General features: G+C 38.9%; 1 protein-coding gene across 1 annotated transcript in view; it reads right to left on the bottom strand.

Annotated features, from left to right (window-relative positions):
* Positions 1-20,953, bottom strand: part of DNAH6 (dynein axonemal heavy chain 6) — a 300,028-nt gene that overhangs the window by 246,814 nt on the left and 32,261 nt on the right. The window contains exon 5 of the mRNA XM_024129964.2: positions 2,868-3,135. Within this exon, the coding sequence (XP_023985732.1) occupies positions 2,868-3,135 (268 nt within the window). The remainder of the gene's footprint in view (positions 1-2,867; positions 3,136-20,953) is intronic.

The raw sequence follows: 20,953 nt of genomic DNA, 5'->3' as shown, positions 1-20,953 counted from the left end.
GCCTGCGCGTCCGGAGCGTGTGCTCCGCAACGGGAGAGGCCACAACAGGGAGAGGCCCGCGTACCGCAAAAAAAAAAAAAAAAAAAAAAAAAAAAAATATTAAGAACTTTTGTGCTTCAAAGGATACCATCATGAAAGTGCAAAGACCCATAAAATGGGAGAAAAGTTTTGCAAATCATATATCTGATGAGGCTTTTGTATCCAGAATATATAAAGAATTCTTACAACTCAATAGTAAAATACAGGTAACTTAATTAAAAATGGGCGAAGTATCTGAATAGACAATTCTCCAGATAAGATATACAAATGGCCAAAAGGCACATGAAAAGATGCTCACCATCATTAGTCATCAGGGTAATATAAATCAAATCCACAATTAAATGCCACTTCACAACCAGTAAGAAAAGCTATAATGAAAAATGCAGATGTAATGGTGAGAATATGGAGAAACTGAAGCCTTCATATGCTGTTGGTGGTAATGTAAAATTGTGCAGTGGCTTTGGAAAACTGTTTTGCAGTTCCTCAAAATGTTAAACACAGAGTTACTGATGACCTAGCAATTCCACTCCTAGGTATATACCCAAAGAAATAAAAACATATGTCTAGACTAAAATTTGTACACAAATGTTCATAGCAGCATTATTCATAATAGCCAAAAAGTGGAATAACCCAAATATCCATCAATAGGTGGATGGATAAATAAAACATATATATGTATACAAGTGAATATTATTTACCAATAAAAAGAAATGTCATGCTACAACATAGATTGACCTTCAAAATATTATGCTAAGTAAAAAAGCCAGTCACAAAGGACCACATATTGTATGGTTCTATTTATATGAAATGTATAGATTAGGCACATCAAGAGAGAAAAGACATAGACTAGTGGTTGTCCAGAGCTGGGGCAGGGGTTGGTCTGGGGGAGTTGTGGAGAAATGGAGAGTGATGCTAATCACTCTTTTTGGAATGGTGGGAATGTTCTAAAATAGACTGTGGTGATGGTTGATCAATTCTATAAATATATTAAAACCATTCAATTGTATACTTTAAAAGAATGAATTGTATGAATCATACTTCAATAAAGTTGTTATAAGGAAATGTGGGCACAGATGCCAATAAGTTTGGTTACTAAAAATAATCATAAAAAGAAAAATTTCAAGGATAGCTCCACATTTATCCCTTCAACATAGTCTAAAAGAATCAGCCCCCTTAATTAACTCACTGTAAATATAGGACTAGTTTAACTCACTGTGAATATAAGACTAGTGGTAAGTGTGTGGATAATGATAGCATCTAATAGATATTTAAACCAACACAATGGCTCGATTAGTTACATCAACCTAAGATAAAAATGATGAGAACTTTCTAGTCTGTTTGGGCTACATTAAAGAGAAAATATTGTCAAGGCCAAAGCACTATTGGTATGAATAGTGAGCAGAGAGAATGACAATTCTCAGCACATTAAAAAAAGAGAAAAAGCCTTAAGAATTGATACAGATTAAATGCAAGAAGAACTATTTTACTTACCTAGGAATAAATTTATGAAATGTATAGTGTCCAAGACATGGTAAAAGATGAAAGGTGGTAAAAAGGTAGTAAAACAGGTTCAAATGATTGATAGATCCTTAGTGAAATTAGAGGTCTAGGGGTTGAGTTCGATGTCAAGAAGGATTAGAATCTTTTCTACAACCCAGAACGCTTGATGGGATGGAGGACCTGAGATGGTACATCTTATATATCTGTTTTGCACTAACACCTATGTCAGCCATATTCCTTGAATGTTCCTTTATTGTGTGACTGATGTCTTGATAATGATCTTTCGGATTACCATATGCAAAGTGAACGAAATGACCAGTAAAAAGCAAACTTGAAGCTTCTGATGTGAGAGGGTGGTGACTCAGTGTCATAAAATAGACAGCTGAGGACACTGAGCATGACAGTAATGGTGGTTACAGCTCATTCCCAGGGGCCAAATAGAAAACTTCTACTGCAAGTCAAAATTCAAGGAGTGAGTAGAGATTTTAAATGTGGCCACATACCCTTTAATAGTTCTTTTTCCATGATAATCCCCTCCTCCAAAGTAAATATTAAAAATTTCCCTACTGTCTGAATCCATGATAGAAGAAAATGTATGAGACATTGGGAGTTATTGGCCCATGAAAACAAGCCCCCCAATTTTTTGGGACCATAAAGTCCAGAGTGTCTCCAAAATGAGAATTAGTAATAGGGCTTGCTGGCCTGCTCTGTTCAAAAGGATATACAACTTTCCTGATCAACAAGAAAGGGGGTCATGAATCCAACCCTCTGAAGCTGCTTCTAAATAATGGGGACCTGGCAACTCTCTTGTTATACTTTAGTGTTTTGCAACCCTAGTTAAAATGTAGAAGAATAAAGATGCAGACATAGAGAATGGATTTGAGGACACGGTGGAGGGGGGTGAAGGGTAAGCTGGGACAAAGTGAGACAGTAGCACTGACATATATAAACTACCAAATGTAAAATAGATAGCTAGTGGGAAGCAGCTGCATAGCACGGGGAGATCAGCTCGGTGCTATGTGACCATCTAGAAGGATGGGAGGGAGATGCAAGAGGGAGGGGATATGGGGATATATGTATACATATAGCTGATTCACTTTGTCATACAGCAGAAACTAACACAACACTGTAAAGCAATTATACTCCAATAAAGATGTAAAAAAAAAAAGATGTAGAAATACACTAGATTGCCAGACTTTTAAGTGACAAACAGGATGAAAATTGTCAATTCTCTTGAAAGATGAAATCTTCTATTTCAGGGATAGTCTATACCAATACTTTGTTTTTCTGTGAGTAATTCTTTTAAAATATGATTAATAAATACATACATGATTAACAATGAACAGATCTTTTTGTAGAGATTTTCGACATCCACTGATTTTTTTAGAGCGGACCTTCTTCTTCCACACGTTAAAAGCCTTCCATTTCCGGAAAAGTGAAAATACGGGAATCTTAGTGAGTTCTCTGTGATATAGATATTCTTGTTCCCATCGATCAATTTCGATAAATTCAATGTCATCATTATAAACATGTGTTACTGCATTTTTGCTAATAGTATAGTAGTCATTTTTACGGATGTTCTCATAATTCACAACCCTTTGAACAAATAAAAATTGGGGCAAGTGAATACAGTATTCAACACAAAATTAAGCAATTGCATTACTATTTTGTTTTAAAAAGATATAACATTTCTGGAAAATAAGTATTATTTAAAAATTAAAAAAATTCTAACAGACTACTTTTAGAATGAATAAATTACTCAAGAAAAGGGAGCTGCTTTTTAACAACAGTTGGACTTATTATAGCTCTTAAGGATTTCACAACTGTGGCAATAAGCTTGATAGTTTCAGTAATGTGATTTTTACAAAAACAAATCAATTATGGATTTTTATGAAAGTTACATGGAAATAAGTTTTTATTTATCTTTGATTCTTTAGAAACTATTCAATAATAATAGTGTAAAAGAGTTTTACACTACCCAATATTGGCAGAATTATGAGAAAGATCAAAACAAGAAAATATGAATTAGATAAGATTAGAATCAAAACCCAGATTAAGCTTAAAAATGGCCAGTTTATCACATATCAAAATAATCGTTAACGAGAAATTGTTTATTTCATCAAGGGTATTCTTCAACCTCATCCATAATAAGAAATTGATCAAGTAAAGAAGCAAAGCAAGAATGGGATAAAAACAGGAGCAAGGATAGGAGTGGGAAACAAAGGAATGAGAATAGAAAGGGCTGATTCTCTAAAACTTCTTAAAATAAGAATTTAGACGGGAATACTCCAGTGAAAATCAACTGTTTCCCACGTCTATTTTCTCTTACAGTCCTTAACTCTGCATTCTGAACCTGGAGTTCATGGCCCTTGAGCAGAGCCTTCAGGTCATCTGTGAAATCCCTGAAATTGTTGTATGCAAACAAATTTACGTACGTATGCATGATAAATTTTTTAAGGGGTTGGAACAAAATCTCATATGCTTTGGGTCTGTTAATCAAAAAATGGCGAACCATTGGCAAAAATCATTTTTAGGTTTTAACTTCTATTTTGTTTTAATAACACTGAGTAAGAAAAATATTTTTAAAATTAGGGCATACAGGACCAGAATGAAAGCAAACTCAAAGCAAGAGATGTTCAAGTGAGCACACAAGGGAACTGGGGGAGCCGATGGTGCTGTGGAGCGGGGAGTCTTGAAGGCCGCTCTCCCAATTCAGTGACATAACAGAAGAACTTCAACTTGCTTAGCTCCTAACCGATGCCACTGCCGGACTCTTTGTCTGTGTTCTGGTTGACTCACGCCAGAAACATCTGAGGAAATGCCAGGTATTCCCTGTTGCTGGTGAGGTGTATGGAAAATGTTTAAAATGTTTTTCCTTTTTTCTTTGTCAACAGCTTAAGATATAATTAGGACATTCTTCAGGTGATTCTCTGCCAAGTGGGAGATTTCAACTTGCCTTTGAAACTGTAATTAACTTCAGATGTTTCATTAACATCAATCATCAAACCAACCTAAAAGCAAGAACAAACACCTCACTGTGGCCCTGGTGTGTGTCTAGAAAACTCACTCTGTGTGAATCTATCTGCTACTAAAGGCCCTTCTAGAAGGTAGCAGATGTGGTCCATGGTACTGAATTTTAACTTATTGGTGCTCAGTGCCACTAAGAAATCCTTTTTATTTACATTTTCCTACCTATTTAAGTTTCTCATTCTCAAACCACTAAGCCTTTTCCTCTACTACACATCTCTACTCTGCACAGGACAGACGAACACATGAGAGTCTTTTCGAAAGATTGGATCATCAGCATCCAAATCACTTGGGGTGCTTAAGAATCCAGATTTCTGGGTCCAACACAGAATCAGAATCTCTATGTATGGGACTCAAAGATTCTAGCTTAACAAGTTCCCTGCGTGATTCTGATACACAATAAGGTTTGTAACCACTGAACTTTATTTGAAAGCAAATAAACAACAACAAAAACATGGTGGTGACAAGGTGAGTTCTCTCTTGTACCTTCAACTTGAAAATCTCATACCTTCACTGTGTTTTATCCCCTTGAGTGTATCTCTCAGGATTTCATCCAGAGGTGGAGAGGTTTCATATCACTATTTTCTACCTCCCCTGGCGTTTGGCTACTTTTCCTCTGCACCTAAAAACATGCAGAACTTCTCTTTAACTTGTAGAAAGCTTCCCTTTAGTTTAAAGAAAGTTTTTTCTCAACCCTGCTGCCATTTAACTTAGAATCCCCTGTCTTCTTCCTTCTCTTAAACTTCCTTTATGATGGCCATATCTTCCCCATCCATTCCTTCTTAAAGTTTCTGAAAACGAGGCTTGTTCCTCACTACTCTAACGAAATGCTTCTCTTGAAGATCAGCAGGGGTTTCCTTCTCGCCCAATCCAGTTGGTAGGCAGAAGGGGCAGTAGGGTCAAGGAAATCTTTGCAAAAATTAAGAAGGCCTATGCCCAGTTCTCTGGAATCCTATTTTCCTTAGACTTTCCAGTTTGTTCCCGAGGGGTTGAACCCTAAATATACTCCTTGGATTCCTGTGCTTCATTCCTCACACTATAAACCGCAGTGCTCAGCTGTTCCAGGAGTTGATCCACTACTCCTAAGTGATGGCTGCCTTTTCAGCACCTCTTGGCATTCAGAATTCAGCCTCAAACTTCAGCTGCCTCCTTTGTTAATTTTTTTTCTTTTTTTCTTTTTTTTGGGCACCGTGCAGCTTGAGGGATATTTCCCCAACCCGGGATCGAACCTGGGCCCTTGGCAGTGAAAGCACGGAGTCCTAACCACTGGACCACCAGGGAATTCCCCCTGAGCTGTCTCCTTTGGATGTTTGTACCATAAAGGCCTTTCTTTAAGGAAATAACCAGAAAAATTAGTCTTCCTTTAAGACCTAAAAAGAGAACTTAACTTTCTCAATTGCTGTGCTCTAAAATTCCTACTTTGCTGATAAAGAAGATGAATTTATGACCCAATTAACTAAACAGAGATCCTTGGAAAGTTAATCAGACTGAGAAGAATGTCTTGAATAAAATTACACTTAAGTATGCTTTACTGGAAAAAAAAATATCTGTAGCGTTTTCTTGCTGCTCAATGTAGAATCATGGAATCCCTTGTCAAATTATTTTGCGGTAGAAACTGTCTCTGTCCATCTGAAATGAAACTTAGACTCAAGCCTTCTATTAATGTCTAAAAGGATGTGTCACGTGGAGAGAATTGCATGGCTGACTGTGGTAATCAATTGTCCTATTATTGTTGATTTCAGATAAAACTCAAAGGAAATCTACTGGGGGCCTAAAAAACATGATTTCTCCTCTTGGAATTAATTCTTGATTTTTCTAAAACAATAAGATCTCTGTGATTTGTTATTTCAAACAGCATCTCTGTCTGTTGTTACACCTTGCAGTGATGGAAAATGCATCTGTTCATTTTAAAACTGATCCACTGGACTAAGACTGCCGAAGCATGGTTTGTCTCATGAGACCCTTCTGCTCAAGAACTCTGAACAGCTTATTGCTTATATCATTAAATCCAAATTATTCTGCTGGGTGTTTGTGGCACCCTCCTCCTGTCTCATATTAGTTCCTTCTCTGTCCACACACTGCTCTTTTCAACTGTCAGGCTGGTTTCCAGCTTAGGCTGTGCTAGAATGCATACATATGTCTTTGTCCACCCTGTTCCCTTCTCCCATACTGATTTCTACAAACAAGAGAGTGATTCCTTACCTGCTGTAAGGTACTGGGGTGAATTAGATGAGCTCACGTGGCCCTATGCAAATTTAAGTTGTCTCGTTATTTTCATTATTACACAGTTTTAATCATCATTATTATTTGAACATATTTATTGGACAAAGGGAAACAAGCAAGTGCCTGGAAAGAAGTTAGCTATTTCCTGAATTTTATATTTGTAAACCTCAATCTGTTTGATTATGGTCAATATCATGATTCAGTAAGTGTCTAGATCTAACCTGAACTGGAGAAGAGAAATGGCTTGGTTTGCTTCTGGTTTGACTAACCAGAAATGGTAAAATATCTGATAAGTAACTCCTTTTCACCTAGAAAATTAAACAAAATTGTAACTAAGAGGAAACTTCCAAGTTTCTTCAATAAGAGTGCTCTAGGGTCTGTGGTTCTCAATATATGGTCCTTGGAATGGAAGCATCAACCTCATGTGGGAATTGTAAATTCGGAGGCCCCCTCCAGACCTACTGAATCAGAAACTTGGGGGTTAACAATCTATGTTTTTGCAAGTCCTTTAGGGCTTGCTGGAGAACAATTGCTCTAGGTCCATGGCCTACAACTCTGGTTGAATATTGGGATCACTTGATGAGTTTTAAAGAAATGACGTTGCTTGGGCTCTACCACAAACCAATTAAATAAAACTCTGGGGGTGGGGCCTAGGTGATTCTAGCAGCCAAGGCTGAGAACCACTGCTCTAGGTTCTTCAAATTTCTGTATAAAATGAAGTAATCACCCACTAAATTGTCATAGCTCCAAAACGGTGCCTGTGTGTGTGTGTGTGTGTGTGTGTGTGTGTTTGAAGGAAGGGTAGGGAGACAATCTGAAACTGAGGAGTTTTGATGATCCAAGTGAAAATACTAAGGACCTGTAGTGTTTCCACTTGCTGACTGACATTTGACTTGATTGAAATTTCTTCATGGACTAGCCCAAGAAAACTGTCATTGTGTTAAGCAACCTGGGGAGGTTTCTGATAATGTGGCTTCAAAATGATCTGTTCCTGATTACATAACATATATGCCTCATTACAGAGTTTTTTATAATTATGACCTCACATGGAAACTAGAATGCTTTCACTTGAGAAAGTTTCAAGCTGGCATTTACCTGTGTTTTCTGTTCTAGGCTGCTAAATATGTGATCTAGCTGAAAGGACAGAACAGCTTTAGTTTGAAATTTAAAAAGCTGCCTAAAAAATTATTTTAGCATAACAGGCTTAGAAACTAGTTGAGAACCAAATTGATCACTTAGAAAGTAATATGGCCTGAACCCAGTGTGGACATTTTTATGGTCCTAACAGCCCAAGTCACATAACTATATTTCATAGAATCCTAATCCCAGCAGATATCCCACAAGAAAAGGTTCTTTGGTTATATAGGACAGAAATGCATAATTATCATATTTAACCCAAGGTTTATCAATCTCAGCACTACTGACATTTGGAGCCAGATAATTCTTCACTGTGTGGGACCATCCTGGGAACTGTCAGCTGTTTAGCAGCATACTTGTCCTCTTCCCACTCCATACCAGCAGCACCACTCTTTCTAGTTGTTAACAACCAAAAAATCTCTCTGGACGTTTGCCAAATGTCTCCCAGGGGGCAAAAAATCTTCCAGATTGAGAACCAGTGATTTAACTTGATGTTTCTCAAATTTACATGATCATAGAACATGTTTTTTTACTATCCACCTGTTAATATCACTTAGGTCTTATGATCCTGGAAACACACACTGGGAAACACTTAGGTAGAGGAGACATTGTGTCCTCTTTCTTGGATTTTCTCGGACCCTAAAGATGCTCAGGACTTAGGAGGACTCTGTTGTACATTGATTTCTAATGACTTTAAAATTGAAATTGCACAGAAGATTAAATCATAGAATTGAAAGATGGAGCATCAGACATTATTCTGAATTTCCTGTCTGCAAATCACAAAACACGATCGAATAGCAAAGTCCTTAGTATATCTGTACCTCAATTTCCTCATCTTTCAACTATACAGGATGCCTTTTTACTGGGGCTTTTTTTCAGGATGAAATAAGATTAATGTACAGAAAGCACTCAGCACAATGCCTAGCACAGAGTGTGTGACACAAATGTCAGGAGTAGTTGTTATTCTGAGGATGAGTACATTAGGTGTAATGCATGAGAGCTTGGGTTCTGAAGTTTAACTACTTGGGTTTGAATCCCAGCCCCACAATTCACTAGCTAGATGAACTCTGTCAAATTTCTCAACTCTGCCTTAGTTTCCTCATTTGTAAAATGGATATATCAATACTACCCACCTTGTAGAGTTGCTATGAAGATTAATTATATAAAGAATTTGGAACAATATTTGGCACAAACTAACAGTTGGTGTTTGTAATATTGAGTTGCAGGACTCATCCATTTCATTGTAAAGGCTTGGTATCCCACTATGGCCTTATGATGCACCCATGGTTCCTTACCAATATGAACAAGTTTATATTTCAGTGACCAAAACAAGAAATAGCAAAATATTGACATACACAATTAAAACAATAGTGAGATGAGAGGTTCCATAGATATGGGAAAAAAGTCCCTCATGTACTAGGGAGGGAATGGTCAGACATCACAGTGGCTCCTTTTTCAGGAGTATGAAAAAGAAATATTTACACATCACCCTACCAGAGGGTCTCCTTCAATTCTACTAAATGGTCATGCTCATTAGACTTTCATAGACTATATCTGGCAGCCCTCTACCTAGAAGGCTAGAACAGGAACTACTTCTTGCCTCCCAGGCAGCATCAGTCTTTGCTTTTCCATGGGACCCCTTGCAACAATTCAGTAGCCACCCCCGAGCTATCCTCTCCCCAGGTGACAACTCAGATGCAAGGACATGAGATCCATATTGGGTGGGTGTGCAAATCACCCTGGCTTAAGAGGAGCCAATATTTCTTGCAATAACTATAAGGATACATTTTAGTGTTCCTGCAGAGACATGACCAGAAAAAGAACTGCCGCACTATGGGAAGTCCAAAGCTATGGCTCCCCTTCAGGTATTTATAATTCATTTATAGTTCCTCTCAATGCAGATATAATTTACCAATCAGGGGTCATTTTTATCATAAGCAAAGTTGCCTAGAAACAACTGACATTCTACTTGTATTAGGTTACCAGGGGAACAGAGCTTCAGAGTTAACCAAAGGCCAGATTCTCATGCGGAGAAAACTGTTCTACAATCCTCTAAAGAAGTGGTCCCCAACTTTTTGGCACCAGGGACCGGTTTCGTGGAAGACAATTTTTCCACAGACGGTGTGTGTGGGGGGGATGGTTCAGGAGGTAACGTCAGCGATGGGGAGCGGCAGTTGAAGCTTCGCTTGCTTGTTCACCGCGCACCTCCTGCTGTGTGGCATGGTTCCTAACAGGCCACGGACCAATACTGGTCCAGTATTGGTCCGCGGCCCGGGGGTTGGGGACCCCTGCTCTGAAGCAACGCTTCCCAAACTTCGCATGTTCTAACACACCTGTACAGTGATAACATTTTATAAGGCACACTGGTGAAGACATTAATTATAATTTCTTTGTATTATAGTAAGAAAAATAAAACAAAATATTCAGGGAAATATTCAATACTGAATTTTATAAAACTTCCAAATAAAGTCTAGCTCATAAACAACCACAGCTATGACTAAATTTTTGAAGTAGCTACTGCATTTCTAATCAAGACATGATGAATGGTCTGTTCAAATTCTTAAAGTCACCACTGCTAAGGAATACACTTTATAGAAGTGGGAGACAGCAAATGGCAGATTATGATTTATTGCTCTGTCTCTGATGAATGGAAACTCCCTTTTCCACTGACCAGAATTTGTATCACTTGTTCTTTTGAAATTATGTGCCAGAGGTACCATCATTCTTTAATTCTAACAGCTTTTCCTTTTCTTGCTTTGATAAATGCGGTATTGAAATTTCTTATGATAATACAAATTGATTTAAAACCTAAACATTTCCATATCAAGTACCTTAGAAACAATGGTGACACTTTCTCTCAAACACAGATGTTACGCTGTTTGACTTAGTAATTTTTCCTTAAATTTAAATTCTTAACAATGACTAAAAAATCACGAGAGAGCCATTTTAAATTTCACTTTTCTGAAGTTGAATTTCTGCTTTGAATTCCTAATCTTTGTCAGTATGTGTTAATATATTTTCAGGCAGCTCATATTTTTTATTAAGTTCATTCAGGTACTCAAATGTCAGTTAAGTAACCCAGCTGTAAAACCAAAAACTATCCTTCACTAAATCTACAAAGTTGAATCATTTGCAAAATATTTTCCAATTCTTGACAAAATTCTTCCTTTGGATCACTTAGTCATTGGAGTCTGAAACAACGAATAATGGTGTTCTGCTCACATATCTTTGTAGAAAGCTTAAAAACAGAAGGTCAGGTGGTGGCTTGGATTTTATTATAGTTACAATTTTGATAATATTATTTAATTTGGAATTCATAACTGCAGAGAAACATTTATAAATGGGAGTTCTTTTGTGAATAAAATACTGTATTATGTATTTTAATCTCAGGATTATCAGAATAAACTCTACATGGAAAATACATTTTCAAGAAGTATTTCCGTAATATCTGATTTGCCTTTGATATTTCCACTCCAGTAGCTTTTTTGCCCCACAGAACAAAGTTCTTCCAAACACTTCACTTCAGGGATTCTAGTGCTATTATCTAGCAGTTATTAATATCTGTACATCCATCAATATGCAATAGAACTTTAATAACGTCCTGGATTGTGGTCATCTCTGTTATGTAACATGTGGATCTAGTGGTATTATTGATTTCCTTTGCTTTTCTGGTTCCAAATAGAATAAATAATTTCCACACAGGCTGGCAAAACTGCAATTCTGTGATAGTGAGTCATTTTGACATTAGATATTAATTGTGTATTCTTGCATTCTTAGCTTCTTGAGCTTCTTGATCAGATGCTAACCTAAAAATGGAATTTGGTTTCACATTTTGTTCTTGCACATGCCTTTAAAAGTTCCAACCCTTTACCCGGGAGGGCGGATATCTTTCAGTAAAGTGTTGATATAGCTTGCTTGGTACTACTGATTCATTTGATAACATTTTCTTACTAATGAGTTATTTAGGCAAAAGAACAGGAAAATTATTGTGGTTCATAAATCCAATATGAGATAATTCTAATTATGTTGCCTAATTTCTAATCTTTTTAAAATAACATAAACTGTGTTTACCTTATAACTTATTGTTTCCTCTCTGAGCATATCTTTCTATAGGTGTCTCAGTAATAGTATGACATATCTTTTTTCCTTTGTTTTTTCACTATGAGTGTGCAACTTTGAATGATTTCTAGTTGGGATCTCAGTTCCACTTTTATTCATCAATTTTCTATTGGGAAGAAAGCATTATTTTGCATTTTTTGCATTTGTTCTGGAAAAATCAATAGGCTTATATGAGAGGCAGATTACTGTGCTGGATTGGAAATGATAGAAAATGTTTCCATGGCTTCCACCAATTTTTTGGGGGTAGTGAAGACTTTCTTTGAAGCAAACTCTCAGTCTCATGGGGGTCTCATGGACACCACCAAGTTGCATCTTGACAGGGCAGTAGAGCAGAGAAATTAAGAACATACATTCAGAAGCCAGACTGTCATTTATTTATTGTACAACCTGGGGCAAGGTACTTAACCATTTTGTGTCTTATCTGTAAAACAGAGGTAATAAATGTATCTATCTTATAGTATTATTGTGAGAATTAAAAAACATATGTATATATATACATGTGTATTCCTGTATGCACTTTGCCTGGAACATAGTAAATACAAGTAAATCATCATCTTTTATGATATGTAAAATGTGATGATTTGCTTTGGTATCCTCTCACAAAGTGGGTATATAACCAAACATTCTAACCAACAGCCATCCCCCATACTTCATGGCTACACCTCAATTACAATCACTCTTGTTCAAGGTCAAAGTCCTAACAAAATAGAATTATTTTGTCTTTATCTGTGTTCTCTATTCCCTTCCTGACCTCTCTAGTTCCTGATCGTTTACCTAGTTTCCTCTAATTTGCCCCAGACCTGACCAGAGTCACCACTATGCCTTCTTGTGGACAAGGTAATCTGCAGTGTACAGTTGTATGCTTACCAGGGTAATATTCCAACATATTTACACATCTCCTTGAAGAAGAAGCTTCAAAACTGTTAGGCCTAACACATACCACTAAACTGATTCTTTAGAATGAACTTGGTAAATGTAACTATTTTCTCACTTAGAGGGACCATGGTAGAGATAAACATTGTAGAACTGCACATTTAATGTATTTTACCTCACTTAAAAAATTATGTGATGACATTATATTTTATCACATTACTTTTAAAAGAAGTTTGGTATAATGTGTCCTTATTTCATTGATCCAGTATTTACTACTTTTAACTTCCAATTTAGCTGCTTCCAACTATATGGCATCCAAATAATTGTCTTTACTCAGAAGATTTATAATATTTGGAGTTGGGGCTGGGCGGAAAATTTAACCTCCATCCTAAAACGTGATAAAATAACAAACCGTGATTCCAACATCTTCTTAAATGAGATCTTGCATATTACTAACAAGGATCATTAGTGCCAGTCCAAAAAAGAATAAAACATCAACTCACTTCCCTTAGTAGAAGTGTTCATTAGTCTAGAAAGACAATTAATTTACTGAATCACACAAAAGCACCATTTCCATACTCATCTTCAATACTTTGTCTTGTGCTAGTAAATAGATGAGAATCCATTTTGTTTGGCAAAATCTGACTCCTTTCATAATGGGGAATTAATATCACAAATGGCACTCCTTGATGTCTGGGTTATTGGATATTTTTTAAATAAGAGGGAGCTATGAAAACATTTCACACATTAATCAAGAAGTGTTTGTAAAAAATAGCAAATAAACCATTTTTTTCTGAGTCAACATTAAAGATCCATAACCTCTTCTTCAAAACTTATAAAAAACTAGAAAAAGAAGTAGTAAGGTAGTTGTGGAATAACAATACTATTAAAGGAATATTTTTTACATCAAATAGCTTTAAATTCCATTATATGTTAATTCTCCTATCTTAAAAAAAACCAAGCTATTTCTCTTATCTTAAGAAAAGTCCTCACTCTTTACCCCAATTCTCTTTTCATCAACCACCCTGCTTCTCTTCTGTCTTTGCCATCCCCAGAGTAGTATGTCCAAATCCAAACTCCTATTTTTCCCTGAAGAATCTGTTCCATCCAACCTTCTGTGTCTTACTTAATAGCAACTCACCCCTTTCCCTTGCTCAGTCAAAGCGATCATTAAACTCAACCTGAGCGCTTCTCTGGTTGCCCACCTTGTATACAATCCATAAAAATATCCTGTTGGGCTACTGCTGCCACCGCTGCCCCCTGAGGGTCACAGGTCACTGCCCACACCTTCCTGGGAGCCTGGACAGCCCACCACTGATTTTTCTGTGTGTGATCCTCTATTCGCTTTGTTTCTGGTTTGTTTGGTCTTGCTTTTACCATTTGTCTTGGGTTTTGCCTGTTTGTTTTCTTTTCCTTTTTTTAATTGTTGTTGTTGCTGTTTGTTTGGGTCTTTGCTTTTTTTCTTGGGTTTTGTTTGTTTGTTTTCTTTTCCTTTTTTTATTGTTGTTGTTGCTGTTTGTTTGGGTCTTTGCTTTTTTTCTTGGGCTTTGTTTGTCTGTTTTTTTTCTTCCCCCTTCTCTTTCTTTTTTTTTTCTTTTTCTTTTTCTCCACACCAGGTGGCTTGCAGGGTCTTGGTTCCCCAGCCAGAGGTTGGGCCTGAGTCTCTGGGGTGGGAGTTCCAAGTCCAAACATTGGACCACCAGAGAATCCCCAGCCTCAGGGAATATTAATTGACGAGAGCTCTCCTAGAGGTCTCTATCTTAACACCAAGACCTACTCCACCCAACTGCCTGCAGGCTCCAGTGCTGGAAGCCTCACTCCAAACAACTAGCAAGACAGGAACCCACAACCCCACCCATCAGCAGACAGGCTGCCTAAGCCCATACTAAGCTTACAGACACCCCAAAGTCATACTAAGCTCACAAACACCCCAAAACACACCACCTGATGTGGCCCTGCTCATCAGAGGAACAAGACTCAGCTCCACCCGCCAGAGTGCAGGCACCAGACCCTCCCACTAGGAAGCCTACACAAGCCCCTGGACCAACCTCACCCACCAGGGGGCAGACACCAGAAGCAAGAAGAACTATGAAACTGCAGCCTGCAGAACTCAAACCCAGTAAGTTAAACAAAATGAGATAACAGATAAATATGTTGCAGATGAATGAGCAAGGTAAAAATCCACAAGACCAAATAAATGAAGAGGAAATAGGCAGTCTACCTGAAAAAGAATTCAGAGGAATGTGAGTAAAGATGATCCAAGATCTCAGGAATAGAATGGAGGCACAGATCAAGAAAATACAAGAAATGTTTAACAAGGGTCTAGAAGAAATAACAAGCAAACGGTGATGAGCAACACAAAAACTGAAATGAAAAACACACTAGAAGGAATCGATAGCAGAATAACTGAGGCAGAAGAAGAGATAAATGAGCTGGAAGATAGTATGGTGGAAATAGCTGCTGCAGGGAAGAATAAAGAAAAAGGAAGGAAAAGAAATGAGGACAATCTCAGAGACCTCTGGGACAACATTAAACACACCAACATTCGAATTATAGGGGTCCCAGAAGAAGAAGAGAAAGAGAAAGGGTCTGAGAAAAGATCTGAAGAGATTATAGTTGAAAACTTCCCTAACATGGGAAAGGAAAGAACTACCTAAGTCCAGGAAGTACAGAGAGTCCCAGGCAGGATAAACCCAAGGAGAAACATGCCAAGACACTTATTAATCAAACTAACAAAAATTAAATACAAAGAAAAAATATTACAAGCAGCAAGGGAAAAGCAACAAATAACATACAAGGGAATCCCCATAAGGTTAACAGCTGATTTTTCAGCAGAAATTCTGCAGGCCAGTTGGGAGTGGCAGGATATATTTAAAATGATGAAAGGGAAAAACCTACAACCAAGACTGCTCTATCCAGCAAGGCTCTCATTCAGATTCAATGGAGAAATTAAAAGCTTTACAGGCAAGCAAAAGCTGAGAGAATTCAGCACCACAAGACCAGCTTTTCAACAAATGCTAAAGGAACTTCTCTAGGAGGGAAGCACAAGAGAACATAAAGAACTACAAAAACAAACCAGAAACAATTAAGAAAATGGTAACATACATATCAATAATCACCTTAAATAGAAATGGATTAAATGCCCAAAACCAAAAGACACAGGCTTGCTGAATGGATACAACAACAAGACCTGTATATATGCTGTCTACAAGAGACCCACTTCAGACCTAGGGACATATACAGACTGAAAGTGAGGGGATGGAAAAAGATATTCCATGCAAATGGAAATCAAAGAAAGCTGGTGTCGCAATACTCATATCAGACAAAATAGACTTTAAAATAAAGACTGTTTCAAGAGACAAGGAAGGACACTACCTAATGATTAAGGGATCCAGCCAAGAAGATATAACAATTGTAAATATTTATGCAGCCATCATAGGAGCACCTCAATACATAAGGCAAATGCTAACAGCCATAAAAGGGGAAATCGACACTAGCACAATAATAGTGGGGGACTTTAACAACCCATTTACACCAATGGACAGATGATCCAGACAGAAAATTAATAAGGAAACACAAGCCTTAAATGACACATTAGACCAGATTGACCTAGTCGATATTTATAGGACATTCCATCTGAAAACAGCAGAATACACTTTTCTCTCAAGTGCACATGGAACATTCTCCAGGATAGATCACATTTTGCATCACAAATCAAGCCTCAGTAAATTGAAGAAAACTGAAATCGTATCAAGCATCTTTTCTGACCACAACACTATGAGATTAGAAATCAATTACAGGAAAAAAAACTGTAAAAAACACAAACACATGGCCGCTAAACAATATGCGGCTAAATAACCAAGAGATCACTGAAGAAATACAAAAAAACCTAGAGACAAATGACAATGAAAACATGACAAACCAAAACCTATCAGGTGCAGCAAAAGCAGTTCTAAGAGGGAAGTTTATAGCAATACAATCCTACCTCAAGAAACAGGAAAAATCACAAATAAACAATCTAACCTTGCACCTAAAGCAACTAGAGAAAGAAGAACAAACAAAACCCAAAGTTAGCAGAAGGAAAGAAATCATGAAGTTCAGAGCAGAAATCAATGAAATGGAAACGAAGCAAACAATAGCAAAGATGAATAAAACTAAAAGCTGGTTCTTTGAGAAGATAAAAAGTTGATAAACCTTTAGCCAGATTCATCAAGAAAAAAGGGAGAGGGCTCAAATCAATAAAATTAGAAATGAAAAGGACAAGTTATAACTGATACCACAGAAATACAAAGGATAAGTCATAAAGCCAGGCCCTCGGACATGGAGCCGGGGTGTAGACACCTGTCAAGCCCAGGCGGAGTTCCTGGCACACTGGGTGGCATGGGCGGTGCATGTGGCCCAGCTCTGACCCTGAGGACACCAGGCCACCTGTGCACCTCAGGCCACTGCCATGCCCCTCCGGCGGCTCTGGGTCCCCATCGCCATGCAGCAGCCAGGTGGTACCAGGGATTTGGATGTCTGTGTCTTTGGGGGACCATTACTTCGCCTGCCACATGACTTTGTACGGGAGGAGCTTCAAGATGGCGGAAGAGTAAGATGCAGAGATCAACTTCCTCCCCACAAATATATCAGAAATACATCTACATGTGGAACAACTCCTACAGACACCTACTGAACGCTGTCAGAAGACCTCAGACCTCCCAAAAGGCAAGAAACTCCCCACGTCCCTGGGTAGGGCAAAAGAAAAAAGAAATAACAGAGACAAAAGAATAGGGATGGGACCCGCACCAGGACAGAGCTGTGAAGGAGGAAAGGTTTCCATGCACTCGGAAGCCCCTTCGTGGGCGGAGACTTCAGGTGATGGAGGAGGGAAGCTTTGGAGCCACGGAGGAGAGCGCAGCAACAGGGGTACGAAGGGCAGAGTGGAGAGATTCCCGCAAAGAGGATCAGTGCCGACCACCATTCACCAGCACCAGAGGTTTGTCTGCTCACCCGCTGGGATGGCTGGGGGCTGGGAGCTGAGGCTCAGGCTTCGCTCGGAAGCTGGGAGGGGACTGGGGTTTGTTGCGTGAACACAGCCTGAAGGGGGCTAGTGCACCACGGCTAGCCAGCAGGGAGTCCAGGAAAAAGTCTGGAGCTGGCGAAGAGACAAGAGACTTTTTCTTGCCTCTTTGTTTCCTGGGGCGCGAGGAGAGGGGATTAAGAGCGCCGCTTAAAGGAGCTCCAGAGATGGGTGCGAGCCAAGGTTATCAGCGTGCACCCCAGAGATGGGCATGAGACGCTAAGGCTGCTGCTGCCTTCACCAAGAAGCCTGTGTGCAAGCACAATTCACTATCCACACCTCCCCTCCCGGGAACCTGTGCAGCCCGCCACTGCCAGGGTCCCGTGATCCAGGGACAACTTCCCCGGAAGAACGTACGGCGCGCCTCAGGCTGGTGCAACGTCACGCTGGCCTCTGCCACTGCAGGCTCGCCCCGCATCCGTGCCCCTCCCTCCCCCTAGCCTGAGTGAGCCAGAGCCCCCAAATCAGCTGCTCCTTTAACCCCATTCTGTCTGAGTGAAGAAGAGACGCCCTCAGGTGACCTACGCACAGAGGCGGGGCCAAAACCAAAGCTGAACCCCGGAAGCTGTGCGAATAAAGAAGAGAAAGGGAAATTTTTCCCAGCAGCCTCAGGAGCAGTGGATTAAATCTCCACAATCAACTTGATGTACCCTGCATCTGTGGAATACCTGAACAGACAATGAATCATCCCAAATTGAGGAGGTGGACATTGGGAGCAACGATATATATATATTTTTCCCTTTTTTCTCTTTTTGTGAGTGTGTATGTGTGTGCTTCTGTGTGTGATTTTCTCTGTATAGCTTTGCTTTTACAATTTGTCCTAGGGTTTACTTAAATAAAATTTTTTTCTTAAAAATTATTTTTTAATTTTTATTGTAATAACTTTATTTTATTTTACTTTATATTATTTTATTTCACCTTCTTCTTTCTTTCTTTCTTTTTTTCTCACTTTTATTCTGAGCCATGTGGAGGACAGGCTCTTGGTGCTCCAGCCAGGCATCAGGGCTGTGCCACTGAGGTGGGAGAGCCAAGTTCAGGACACTGGTCCACAAGAGACATCCCAACTCCACGTAATATCAAACAGTGAAAATCACCCAGAGATCTCCATCTCAACGCCAAGACCCAGCTCCACTCAATGACCAGCAAGCTACACTGCAGGACTCCCTATGTCAAACAACTAGCAAGACAGGAACACAACCCCATCCATTAGCACAGAGGCTCCTAAAATCATAATAAGGCCACAGACACCCCAAAACACACCACTAGATGTGGACCTCCCCACCAGAAAGACGTGATCCAGCCTCATCCACCAGAACGCAGGCACTAGTCCCCTCCACCAGGAAGCCTACACAACCCACTGCAACAACCTTAGCCACTGGGAACAGGCACTAAAAACAACGGAAACTAAGAACCTGCAGCGTGCAAAAAGGAGACCCCAAACACAGTAGGTTAAGCAAAATGAGAAGACAGAGAAACACACAGGAGATAAAGGAGCAAGGTAAAAACCCATCAGACCTAACAAATGAAGAGGAAATAGGTGGTCTACCTGAAAAAGAATTCAGAATATTGATAGTAAAGATGATCCAAAATCTTGGAAATAGAATGGAGACAATATAAGAAACGTTTAACAAAGACCTAGAAGAACTAAACAGCAAACAAACAGCACAGAGGCTCCTAAAATCATAATAAGGCCACAGACACCCCAAAACACACCACTAGATGTGGACCTCCCCACCAGAAAGACGTGATCCAGCCTCATCCACCAGAACGCAGGCACTAGTCCCCTCCACCAGGAAGCCTACACAACCCACTGCAACAACCTTAGCCACTGGGAACAGGCACTAAAAACAACGGAAACTACGAACCTGCAGCGTGCAAAAAGGAGACCCCAAACACAGTAGGTTAAGCAAAATGAGAAGACAGAGAAACACACAGGAGATAAAGGAGCAAGGTAAAAACCCATCAGACCTAACAAATGAAGAGGAAATAGGTGGTCTACCTGAAAAAGAATTCAGAATATTGATAGTAAAGATGATCCAAAATCTTGGAAATAGAATGGAGACAATATAAGAAACGTTTGAATTAATAGCAGAATAACTGAAACAGAAGAACGGATAAGTGACCTGGAAGATAGAATAGTGAAAATAACTACTGCAGAGCAGAATAAAGAAAAAAGAATGAAAAGAATTGAGGACACTCTCAGAGACCTCTGGGACAACATTAAATGCATCAACATTCGAATTATAGGGGTCCCAGAAGAACAATTGAAAAAGAAAGGGACTGAGCACATATTAGAAGAGATTATAGTGGAAAACTTCCCTAACATGGGAAAGGAAATAGTTAATCAAGTCCAGGAAGCATAGAGAGTCCCATAAAGAATAAATCCAAGGAGAAACACGCCAAGACACATATTAATCAAACTGTCAAAAATTAAATACAAGAAAAACATATTAAAAGCAGCAAGGGAAAAACAACAAATAACACAAAAGGGAATCCCCATAAAGTTAACAGCTGATCTTTAAGCAGAAACTCTGCAAGCCAGAAGGGAGTGGCAGGACATATTTAAAGTGAGGAAGGAGAAAAGCCTACAACCAAGATTACTCTACCCAGCAAGGATCTCATTCAGATTTGATGGAGAAACTAAAAGCTTTACAGACAAGCAAAAGCTAAGAGAATTTTGCACCACCAAACCAGCTTTACAACAAATGCTAAAGGAACTTCTCTAGGCAGGAAACACAAGAGAAGGAAAAGTCTTACAATAATAAACCCAAAACAATTAAGAAAATGGTAATAAGCACATACATATTGATAATTGCCTTAAATATAAATGGATTAAATGCTCCAACCAAAACATAGACTGGCTGAATGGATACCAAAAAAAGACCCATATATATACTGTCTACAAGAGACCCACTTCAGACCTAGGGACACATACAGACTGAAAGTGAGGGAATGGAAAAACATATTCCATGC

This window comes from Physeter macrocephalus, chromosome 12 (genome assembly GCF_002837175.3).
Source record: "Physeter macrocephalus isolate SW-GA chromosome 12, ASM283717v5, whole genome shotgun sequence".
Lineage (NCBI taxonomy): Eukaryota > Metazoa > Chordata > Mammalia > Artiodactyla > Physeteridae > Physeter > Physeter macrocephalus.
This window is presented reverse-complemented; position numbering and strand designations above follow the sequence as displayed.